The 12,833-nt window shown below is 45.3% G+C and overlaps 1 protein-coding gene across 3 annotated transcripts in view; it reads right to left on the reverse strand.

The window, feature by feature from the left end:
* ST7L (suppression of tumorigenicity 7 like) overlaps window positions 1-12,833 on the reverse strand; it is a 195,671-nt gene that overhangs the window by 142,887 nt on the left and 39,951 nt on the right. For all 3 annotated transcript variants that reach the window (XM_077294908.1, XM_077294906.1, XM_077294907.1), the window contains exon 6: window positions 1,598-1,676. In XM_077294908.1, the coding sequence (XP_077151023.1) occupies window positions 1,598-1,676 (79 nt within the window). The remainder of the gene's footprint in view (window positions 1-1,597; window positions 1,677-12,833) is intronic.

Here is a 12,833-nt window from a genome sequence, read left to right on the forward strand (position 1 = left end):
ACTGACCATTGTGTACAGCTCACAGAAAAGAAGTTTAGAAATGTAGACATGTTAATGTATATTAGAAAATGTGTAAGTATTTAGAATACAATTCTTTGTGTTATTATTGCGTATTGTCACTAGCAGAAAGTCTGATATCGCACAAGTGCCAGGTTCTGGTGACAAGATCCCTGCCTCCAATTTCAGTCAGCTGCAGCGTTGTGGTGAAATCCTTGGAAGGTCTTTTCATGCTTAAATTCATCAGCTTCATCTAATTTTCCTCACAAATTCGATTTACGGAAATATTCCTACACTGCAAAGCCGGAAATTGTCTTGTACGTGTGTAATGCTCTGAGGTCTCCTAGGTCTGTATCCAACCCCTTTCAGCCTCTACCACAAACACAGCCTTAGTAATGTGAAAGTGACCTAAACATAAATGGCTTTGGCTACATATATGGTAACTGTTCTTCACCGCTGTGCTGTCACACACACCATCTGTACAGTTTATTCAGTGTTTTATGATCTTCTCTTCCTACCTTTATGCTATGTCCTCCCATCAGTCTGCATTCCCTGCTTCTAAACGGGCTATACCGTTGTGTTATACCCATGTGATGTGATAGCTGCCCGGCCACACCTGAGGCCACGTGAGCCTTCCCTAGCTGATGCAATAATCTAGGTAATACACAACGCGTTTTGGTGCAAGCTTCTCACTGTCATCAGATTTTTCGAATCCAAATTAAACGCCACAGAGATATTTATAGACAATTATAATTACACTTATATAATTAGCTAGCGGCATTTTCCAATCCTGGAATGGCTCAGGGTCCCAACAGCAATGGGCATTAGAGGACTCGAGTCCCTGCTGGGAGGTCACGTTCTGCCTGCGCACAACCATACAAGGCTAGTAGTACCGCTGCACTCTTACACCAGCTGGCCTCAGATGACATTGCACAACGTAGCGACCCACCAATTTTTTTCGCCTTATTCAATACTCTGCAATATGTAAAATGGCACTATCCATCATAGGCGATTCCCACCAAGTGAAACGCAAATGGATCGAATTCACCAAATTTCAGAAAATTCAATTTCCATAGAATCGGTTCCCTCATCACTAATACACATTTGTGTCCGGTTACTTGGATTCCCAAAAGCTTGCCAACACAACATTAAACATGACAAAGGGCTGTTACTTCACCAGAATATTTCAGTAATGGAGACTCAAGCTTGGGGCCTGAAATTCCAAGAGATCATACTGCTAAATAAAATGAAAAGGGTTGCCCAATACTTGAACAGCCCCTTCTTAAATGCCATATTTCCACATATAAAATGTTAAAAAAATATATATATTTTCCAAAATCATTACAACCACTAGACACTAGCTAACGGTCACTATATTAACAATTGTACCCATGGATACCTTAGGTCCTGCAATGCCTGCACATGAGGAAACACATCACGAATCAGAACAACTATGCTACATTTCTAATTGGAGGTATCTGCTAATATTATTATTATTACTACAACTACTACATATTGGGATAGGATCTTGGAGATGGGAATACCCCTATAAGTTTAATCTCAGAGTTACCTGGGTTTTTTTTTTTTTTTTTATACTTACTCATTAGAAACTTCAAGAGCTTGGTATGCAGCTTTTACTCTGGACTGAGGGCTTCTTTCACGCCATGCTTTCTGCATAACTATTAAAGGAAAATTAATGTGAAAGAATGATAATACCAAAAAGAATGATAAAACAAACAACCTAGACGTTAGATAACTATGAGCAGAGGTTTTCGAATCTCTAAAACATCTCATTGGTTTAAAAGAAAAAAAAAGGTGAAAAAAAGAGAAATAGGACAAGTGCATTTTGTAGTAAAAAATAAAAATAGTAAAAAAAAACAAAATTATAAATTAACATTCTTCTAATGGAAGTCACCCACTATAGTACACGATGATTTATATAGATCAGTTTTAATACCAATTTCAATAGCACACTGGAGGATTTCAGAAAATAGCTGTCAACTTAACAGGATGTCACAAAACAAAAACAATTTTAGAACCGGAAAAAGGGGCAGGAAATATGATTGAAAATACCTTTATTAAAAATATGCACATACTAAAAAAATGATAATTACTTACCGGTAATCTGATTTTCCTGAAACCCATGACAGTACCGAGAGTAGGATCTGCCCCATTACTGGACAGGAAGCCAAGAGCACAAAATAAATAGGCAACTCTCACGTCCCCCTTCAATGTGGTTTCCAAGAAGTCAAGTATGAGTCCCCCAAATTATAATCATTATTCTTGTTATTATTTATACATTCACTCAAGCCTATTCTTCATTGTGAGAAGAGAAGATTGAGAACCTCCAACCACCATAAGCCAGAGGGAGAGAAAATTAGGGAGCTGTCATGGGTTACAGGAAAATCAAATTACCATTAAGTAATTATCCTTTTTCCCTCTCACCCATGACAGCACCTGAGAGACGATGACCAAGGAATCCTCTGATAGGGAGAGAGCACCCCTGTAGGATCTTAAACCTGAAGAAAGATCCCCAGAATATCCCAGTTCAACGGATAGTGTTTCAGGGAGGAAGATTTAATGATATCCATAACTTTCACAATCAAGATAATGTCCAAAGATCGATTTGGAGCTCAAACAAAAAAGTGGCAACGAGTAAAAAAAATAGAATTAGACTTACTGGTAATTCGGTTTCTAGGAACCTTCCACGACAGCATAGGAGGATGTCTCCATTCCCTAATGGGGGACAGGAAGCACAAAGAGGTTAAAAGGCCCCTCCCACCTCCAAATCGCCAGTGACTTATAATGGATACCACAGCACTAGCTACCTTAATAAACCCAGGATAAATCCAAAGGAAGGGAGGGAATTAGTGCTGTCGTGGAAGGTTCCTAGAAACCGAATTACCAGTAAGTCTAATTCTATTTTCTCTAGTCACCTTCCACGACAGCATAGGAGGAGAACCAACCAATTCAGCACTAGGGGGGACAATAGCCTGGAGAACTTTCCGGCCAAAGACTAGATCCTGATTGGACAATAAGTCCAATCTGTAGTGTTTGGTAAATGTATGTGGTGAAGACCAAGTTGCGGCCCTGCAGATCTGCTCGATGGAAGCGCCCGCTCGTTCAGCCCATGATGTTGATGTAGATCTTGTAGAGTGAGCTCTGACTCCAGTTGGCGGTGTTAGCTTTTGGGCTAGATAAGATTCTTGTATAGCCCTCTTAATCCAGCTAGAGATGGTGCTTTTTGCCACCTTCTTCCCTTTTCTCTGACCTGACATATGGACAAACAGGTTTTGGTCGATTCTGAAGGAGCTAGTTTGTTCAAGGTAGTGTATGATGATACGCCTAACGTCAAGAGTATGGAATTCTTCCTCTCTGGAGCTTGTCGGATTCTGACAGAAGGAGGGAAGGATGATGTTTTGAGATCGGTGAAAATCAGACACCACTTTAGGTAGAAAAAAGGGATCCAGACGGAGATTTATGGAGTCGTCTGTTATTGTCAAGTAGGGTTCTCTTACTGATAGGGATTGAAGCTCTCCTACTCTTCTTGCAGTGGTTATTGCTACTAGAAAGGCGGCTTTGTAGGATAGAAATTGAGGAGAGCATGAAGATAGAGGCTCAAACGGTGCTTGAGTGAGACCCTTGAGAACCAGGTTTAAATCCCAAGAGGGAACAACTGGTTGTTTTCCAGGTTGCAACCTGAGAGCTGATACCATAAATCTTTTGATCCAACGATGGTTGGCCAGCTCCTGATCGAAGACCGCACTGAGAGCAGAGACTTGAACCTTCAATGTGCTAGGCTTAAGCCCCAATTCTAAGCCGCGCTGAAAAAAATCTAATATTTTAGATATATTAGGACGGAGAGGATCAGGAGTACTTGGAAGGCAAAAGGTGGAGAAGGTCTTCCACACCTTACTGTAGATTGCATTTGTGACAGGTTTTCTGGATCTTTGTAAAGTTAAAATTACTGCATCCGATAGTCCCCCTGCCTTTAGGACCTGGGTTTCAGCAACCAGGCTGCTAGGTTCCATTTTCGGGGGTTGCAGTTTTGAAAGGACCCCTGGATGAGAAGATCAGCATCCACTGGTAGAAGGACTGGCCCATCTGCATGTAGTTCGACAATGAGGTTGTACCAACTCCTCTTCGGCCATGCTGGAGCTATCAGTGTGGTAGGTACCTGTTCCTCTCGTATCTTCCGCAGAACTTTCGCCAACAGAGGAATTGGTAGGAAGGCGTATGCCAGCTGAAAATTCCAGGTCTGGACCATGGCATCTACCCCTCTGGGATTGTCCCTGGGATTTAGGGAAAAAAATGTTTTCACCTGGGCATTCTGACCTGAGGCAAAGAGATCTACCTCCGGAAGGCCCCATCTGTCCACCAGCATCCTGAAGGTTCTTCAGTTCAGGCTCCACTCCCCGGGTTGAATGTCCTGACGACTCAGGAAATCCGCCTGGAGGTTTGATGACCCCTTCAGATGGACAGCCATGAGGGAGAGAAGGTTTTTTTCTGCCCAGCAAAAAATTAGACTCGAGACGTTTGCCAAGCTGTTGAATTTTGAGCTCCCCTGATGCTTGAGATGGGCGACAGTAGTTGTGTTGTCTGAGTAAATCTGGACATGTCTCCCAGAAATCAAGCTGCTCGCTGCTTTGAGGGCTTCCTCCGCTGCTTTCAGTTCCCTGAAATTGGAGGATCTGGCACTCAATGTCTGACTCCAGAGGCCCTGAAACGGAGTATGCAGGATTACTGCTCCCCAACCCCACTTGCTGGCGTCCATCGTGATTGTCACAAGGGGAGATTGCGACCAGCTTACCCCTCTGCAAAGATTTCTGGGGTTCAACCACCATGCAAGAGATGCCTTCACACGACCTGGGGTAAACACTCTTGTTTAGGGAACCCTGATTTCCATCCCAGTTTGCAAGAATGTGGGCCTGGAGGACTCTGGAGTGGGCCTGAGCCCAAGGCACTGACTGGATACATGCCGTCATGGAGCCCAGGACCGACATGCCTTCCCGTATGGTCAGAGATCTGGTTTCTCTGAAATCTATCACTTTTGTTGTTAGGGCCCGAAGATGGTCTTCCGGGAGAAAAGATTTCTGTTTCACTGAGTCCAGCAGAACTCCCAGGAACCTTCTTGTTTTGGAAGGTTGTAACTGGGATTTTTTTTAAATTCGGGAGCCACCCTAATGCTTTGAGAATGTCCAGGGTTCTCGTAACATGATTGGTGAGAGTCTGAGCTGAAGGGCCTATTAGAAGCAGATCGTCCAGATAAGGGATGATACAGATTCCCTGTTTGCGGATATGAGATACTGTCTCTGACATTATCCTTGAGAAAACTCTTGGAGCTGAGGAGATTCCAAAGGGGAGTACATTGAACTGAAAGTGAGTCACTTGCTGATTGAACTGAATCGCAAACCTGAGGAATTTTCGGTGACGGGGGTGAATGGGCAAGTGAAAGTAAGCGTCTTTTAGGTCTATCGTTACCATAAAAAACCCAGGACCTATTAGGGGAATGGCAGACTTCACGGATTCCATCTTGAACCTGTGGTATACGATGTGACGATTCAGCTCTTTCAGGTTTATAATGACTCTTGGTTCCCCTGTTGGTTTCTTTACCAGGAATAATCGGGAGTAATGTCCTACACCCCATTCTTCTGGGGGTATCTGGGAAATTGCATTTGTTTTTACTAGTTCCCTCAAGTCTGTCATCATTGTTAAAAAGTCTCTCTGCGATGACAGGGAGGTGATTCGCAGATTCCAAGGGGGGGGGGGGAAAGAATTCTATCAGAAGGCCCTCTTGTAATATATTGAGGACCCACTGAGATTCGGAGATAGCCCGCCAGTGATGGACGAATTTTGCGAGCCTCCCCCCCACCGGGACGGAGTCATTTCTCTTGCTCCTGCTGATGCTGCTGCTGGGGAATGAGGATATTTTTTCCACTCCCTTTGGCGTAGCTCCATCTCCCCCCGTTTTACCTTTACCTCTTGTTTGAGGGGTACTTGACTGGGGGGCACGAAAAAAACGCTTCCTGATAGGAAAAAGGCCCTTCCGGAGCAAAAGCCTATCTGTTGCCTTTTCTAGAATTTCATCTAGAGAGGGGCCAAATAGGTAGTCACCTTTAAAGGGTATTGAGCATAGCTTAATTTTGGAGGTTACGTCACCACTCCACATTTTAAGCCAGAGGGCTCTTCGCGCAGAATTGGACTGGACTAAGGACCTAGCCGCAATCCTAATAGACTCCATGGAGGCGTCTGAAAGGCCGAAGCCTTTTGAAGCATTGGTAGAGAATCAAGCAGCTCTCCCCTTGATGTGCCCTGAGAAATATGCTTCTCAAGCTCATCTATCCAGCGAGAAAGGGCTCTAGCGACACAGGTAGCTGAAATGTTAGCTTTTAATCCCGAGGTGGACGTTTCCCAGGATTTTTTTAACAGACTCTCCATTTTTCTATCCAATGGATCCCTTAGCTGGGAGGAGTCCTCAAAGGGGAGTGAAGTTTTCTTAGCCACTCTAGCTACCTGTATGTCCACCCTTGATACATCCCAGGAAGGGGAACCTGACTCTAAGGGAAACCGGTGTCTCATTTCTGACGGTGTAACAAGTCGCTTCTCCGGGCATTCCCACTCCTGAGATATCATGTCTATGATGTTCTGGTGTACCGGGAACCCCATTCGCTTTTCCGAATTCAATCCTCCAAACATTTCATCCTGAATGGTTTGAGATATAGGTTCCTCCTGAAGCCCCATAGTGCTGCGTACTGCCATCACTAGATCGTCAATGTAATCCGAGGAGAAAAAATACTTTCTTGCTTCGGAGATTTTATAACTTGACGATTCACCCCATTTTTCCGAAGAGGAAGAATAGGAACGGATAGAATCAGAGTCAGAATCCTCAGTTTGAATCTTCCTTTTTTTGGAAGGGGAGGGATTCTGAGGAGGCATAGGAGGATTGAAGGCAGCTAAGGAAGATTGCACTTCACTTTTGACTAGCGCACGGATTTCTTCTAGCAGGGAAGGCTGCTCGGCTCTAACTATTTTGTCCGTGCAGGCCTGACATAGTTTCTTCTCCCATAAGGAGGGAAGCTTTATACTGGAGATTGCACATTTAGCCGTTTTCTTAGCCGGGTTTCTTTGGGCCGACTTTTCTCCCTAAAATAAAGGGAGAGTGGAGTTGGGAATTAAAATAAGGCCCTTAATACCCTGGACATGGACCCACCCCGCGACTGACTTACAGGAGCTGGGGCAGCGCTGGGCTCTACAGATGCAGGGCAGGAAGCACCATCCATACTGAAGGGATCAGTCTTACCTGGAGGTGTCTTCAGGCTGGTTTATATAGCCATAAACCCAGCCCCCAGCGCAGGCGGCGCTAGAGGCTCAGGAGGCCGGCAAGGCCACACCAGGAAGTGTGTGTGCGCTCCACGAGGTGGAACGCAGGAACCGGAAGTGACGCGCGAGCGACCGCAGACATCACTTCCGGAACGCCGAGCCGCAGAAGGATGAGGAACATGGCGATGAGCTCAGGAGGACACCGCCGGGGATCACTGACCCGCTTTACCTCAATGAGGCACGGGTGGGCCAGGACAGGTCCCGAGTCCGGAGGAGACGGGAGCAGCGCAACCCATGGAGGGCAGAGCCCATGACCACCACTGCCCGGCTAAAAAAACAGGTATGCCACGGTCACCGGCCACGCAGCATAGCAAAACCTCTCCATGCCCCATGGGGGACAGGAAAGACACTGGCGATTTGGAGGTAGGAGGGGCATTTTAACCTCTTTGTGCTTCCTGTCCCCCATTAGGGAATGGAGACATCCTCCTATGCTGTCGTGGAAGGTGACTAGAGAAAGGAATTATTCTACTGTTTACAAAAGCTTCCATTTTTTTTATTTTTTTTTAAGAGAGAGTCTATATTTATATTGGTTATCTTCCTCTAATTTGAATTAGATATTCTGTACTCAAATTACCTAACCAACAACTGAAGTATATAGAAACTGGTACTAAGACTTAGCATATTAATGGAAGCATAAGTAAAGTGATTCAAAGAACCTGGTAACCTTAACGAGGCCTTGACTAGGGTTTCTACCCCAATATTGCTGACATTTTCCATTGATTTATCCACCTAAGGCCAGATCTGGACCATAAGAAACGCTTCTGGTGTCAATAATCATCTGATGGCTCAATATCTACAAAATTTTATGCTATCAAGCGTAGATTGAGCATGCCAGAATGCCAAAAAGGTTCCAGAAACCATCAGGATTATTTAGTACTTTATTATAATATGACTTTAACAATAATTCCTCTATGTTCCCTTAGGAAATACAGTTAAGATCTCCTAAGAAATGTACTTAAGCCGAAACGAACACCTATTGCTCGAGATTTCTATCTTGGGGAATTTCTGGTTACTGCATCCTAGACATGTACTAACAGCTGATACAACTAGAACAGGCAAAAAAAGAGATCTGAGCTATTCTGTATAAAGAACCGCCATGATCCACTATCATATAGACATCATAGAATTTATTCTATTCTCTATAATGGCATCACTTCTATAACTTAAATGGATGCGAATAATACAATCCAACCATGCAGATTGTTAGTTGAAAACAGTTCAAACGCAAAATAGTTTCTATGCTCGAAAACTAATCTAAGAAAACCAAGTGATAACCATCACCTCTGATATACTCCTTTTACTTCTTTCCCTAAGAAGTAACCCAGTCAGAAATACGAGAGGCGTTCATTAAATATTTCCCCTGATCCACTTCTATTTATCACAGGACACGGAAACTGCACATGTGTAATGATATAAGTATCTATAGGTTACGTGCCAATTTGCAACTCAGAACTGATAACGGTCTTGATTTTACAGGTGCTGAAGTGATGTGAGGTTTGATAATGGACCCAGTGGAATGCAGAGCTGTTATCAGGTTTCTTTACTTGAAAGACCGCACACCAAAGGAGATTTTCGATAAGATGAAAGAGGTTTATGGTGATGATTCCCCATCATATGATGTAGTCAAGAACTGACATCGTAAATTCAAATGCGGTGGGACTTCGGTGCACACAGCTCCAATTCCAGGGCGACCCCACTCTGCTATTGATGAACACACCATCCAGCAAGCAGAGGTCACCATTTTGGAAAATCGCTGAGTAACCATTTGCCACCTAGCCCAAAATGTCAAGATTCATGTGTTCCATGGAAAAAATCATCCAAGACCATCTTCACATGCATAAGGTATCCGCTCGCTGGATTCCCTGGCTGCTCACACCTTTCCAGATGCAGGAACGAGTAAAATGCTCTCAGGCTCTATCGAAAAAATGGAAACCAGGAGGACTTTTTCAACAGACTGATCACACAGGATGAAAGCTGGGTCCATCACTATGATCCTAAGACTAAATTCCAGTTGATGCAATGGAAGCATCATGACTCACTGCCTCCAAAGAAAGCATGTGCCCAACCCTCGGCAGGCAAGGTCATGCTCACAGTATTTTGGGACCAGCACGGAGTTGTATTGATGGGTTTCCTAGCAAAGGGTACCATCATCACTGGGGAATACTACGCTTCACTGCTGTGGAAATTGCGGGAGGCCATCAAAATCAAGAGACGTGGCATGCTCAACAAAAGTGTCTGCCTTCTGCAAGACAATGCACCAGTTCACAACTCACATGTTGCCCAAATGGAAGCATGCTCCTGTGGCTTTGAAATTCTACTGCATCCCCCCGATTTACCAGACCTTGAACCATCGGACTTCCACCTCTGTCCAGCAATGAAGTTATTTTTGAAGGGCAAGCATTTTCAGATGATGACACTCTGATTTCTGAAGTCACAATGTGGCTTTTGGAGCAACCTGTCGACTTCTACAAGCAAGGGTCCCTAGGTGGCACCTATGTAGAGAAAGACTAATAACTGTGCCAAGTTTCATTGCTCTCAGTCCACAGGAAGTGGGTCAGAGGAAATCTTTAATGAACGCCCCTTGTAGATATAGACCTCATATGGTATTGGTCAAATATCAGATGGTCTTAAACCAAGGTGTTAGAACCCCGTTCCGTCAACCATTTACTTTATGGACGCATCAGTCTGTGTTTGAATAATAAGCAGAATGGTCATACCTCAGTGCGAAGGCATTTGTCTTAACTAGCAAAGATGTTCCTCCTTCCCCACAGGAGTCTCAAGGTAAGGGGACATTTTAACTCATCCATAAATTCCTCCCTTTACAGATTTATTACAGAGTTGCCGTTTTGTCATCCAAAAGCATATTGACTGGATATTTAACCAACTCACCACTTAGTTGAATCCGCCATGATTTCAACACCAAAATACTTATTGAGTATAATGCCTCTATCGACTTAATTTCCAATTAGTCCATTTTCCAACTTCAACCGGGAGGATGCATTGGTTTTCCAATATTTTTACCAGATCCGGTATAACCATTTCTAGTGTGCAACTCAATTTATTAGGAGGAAAGACTGGGATATTGTTGGTTTATCAGTCGCATACCAGTGAGTCCAACTCACACCTCCATTAAGAGGGAATACCGGTATAGTGCAGCTCCACTTGGCCCAATCAAGTTCATCTTACTACTCTATACCAGAAGGGTAGATTTTGGGCAATAGGTGGTTTATCAGTTTTTATCTTCCTGTAACGGCCTTCAGAGTACCATGGGGATACACTATGAAATACTAGACTAGACTGTTCCGCCTATAGAATGCCCTCAGGGATATTTCTCCCCCACACCCACAGATAAACTGTGCCATACCAGGCCGTGTTCCCCTGTCTGGAGATGCTATATCGACTTTGGTCTCCGGTGATACATTGAGCCATACCAGGCCATGGTCCCCCTCCAGAATGCGCTGAGGGATATTTCTTCCCCGTGGATACATTGCGCCATATCAGGTCATGTTCCCTGGTCCAGAGATGCTGTCCCAACTTTGGTCCCCGGGAAAACATCGCGCCATACCAGGCAGTGTTCCCCTCACCGGGAGTGACGTCTGCTGCTACACCACACCTAATCCTGCTGGGACCGATCATTCCAGGTAAGTGTACAAACATACCAGTGAGTCCACCTCGCACCTCCCTTAGGAGCGCAGACTGGAATAGTGCCAATCGACTTGGCACAATCAAGTTCATATCATCACTCCAGAAGGTAAATTGAGGTATTTAAAGCTAAATACCGTAACTTAAGTGTCCAGAAGGCCATTTTGAGACTCCAACTAGGAGTCTTAACTGGGCTTAACGTGGTTTTATTCAGCTTAGCGCAGCCATGTCCATCTTGGACCTCTAACTAGGAGGGTAAACTGAACTGTAGATGTTTATCAACTTAAACTGGTTTTGTTCAGCTTCGCCATGCTTAATCTACAAATCCCATTAGAAGGATAACCTGGAACCAATGTGGATGCTAACCAGTCCAAGATATGACTCCAGCCTCGAAGATTAACTGGACTTACCCCGATTTAATTTGACTGATAACAACCGTGACCAATACCAACAAGAAGGATAACTGGGATTTGATGTTTAATGTAGACGAGTTCAATATGCTATCCAAGTATGAGACATTGACTGAACATTTGTTGGACTCAACAGCTACCCCAGGACTGTATTTTATTAATGACCCCCTTTGTTGCTTAGTAGAATCACCACAGGCCAATGGCATCATGCGGAAGCCATCCTTACCAATATCAGCAGTATTGCTAGTAAAGGTTAGAGAAGCTTTGAAATAGTAGTGACAACAGACCAACAAGTCGGCAGGCTCCACACACAAGACATGAGGTGGCAGGCTCCACACACAAGACATGAGGCGCAGGCTCCACACACAAGACATGAGGCGGCAGGCTCCACACACAAGACATGAGGCGGCAGGCTCCACACACAAGACATGAGGCGGCAGGCTCCACACACGACATGAGGCGGCAGGCTCCACACACGACATGAGGCGGCAGGCTCCACACACAAGACATGAGGCGGCAGGCTCCACACACAAGACACGAGGCGGCAGGCACCACACACAAGGCGGCAGGCTCCACACACAAAACACAAGGCGGCAGGCTCCACACACAAGACACAAGATGGCAGGCTCCACACACAAGACCAAGGCGGCAGGCTCCACACACAAGACACGAGGCGGCAGGCTCCACACACAAGACACGAGGCGGCAGGCTACACACACAAGACACGAGGCGGCTGGCTCCACACACAAGACACGAGAAGGCAGGCTCCACACACAAGACATGAGGAGGCAGGCTCCACACACAAGACATGAGGCGGCAGGCTCCACACACAAGACACGAGGCGGCAGGCTCCACACACAAGACACAAGGCGGCAGGCTCCACACACAAGACACGAGGTGGCAGGCTCCACACACAAAACAAAAGGCGGCAGGCTCCACACACAAGACACGAGACGGCAGGCTCCACACACAAGACACGAGGCGGCAGGCTACACACACAAGACACGAGGCGGCAGGCTACACACACAAGACACGAGGCGGCAGGCTACCCACACAAGACACGAGGCGGCAGGCTCCACACACAAGACACGAGGCGGCAGGCTACACACACAAGACACGAGGCGGCAGGCTACACACACAAGACACGAGGCGGCAGGCTCCACACACAAGACACGAGGCGGCAGGCTCCACACACAAGACACGAGGCGGCAGGCTCCACACACAAGACATGAGCAGACGGGAATACATCGCAAATAAATAGAGATCTGGGTTGCTGAAATTTAGCACTCCCCCATGCTGGAAAATACTCTTAAATAAATGGTTAGAGGAGCATTTTTAACCCACTATAAAATATGATGTGCGATATGGTGACATCATATGAAACAGATGCACGACTTGAAGATG

The sequence above is a fragment of the Ranitomeya variabilis genome, chromosome 3 (genome assembly GCF_051348905.1).
Source record: "Ranitomeya variabilis isolate aRanVar5 chromosome 3, aRanVar5.hap1, whole genome shotgun sequence".
Lineage (NCBI taxonomy): Eukaryota > Metazoa > Chordata > Amphibia > Anura > Dendrobatidae > Ranitomeya > Ranitomeya variabilis.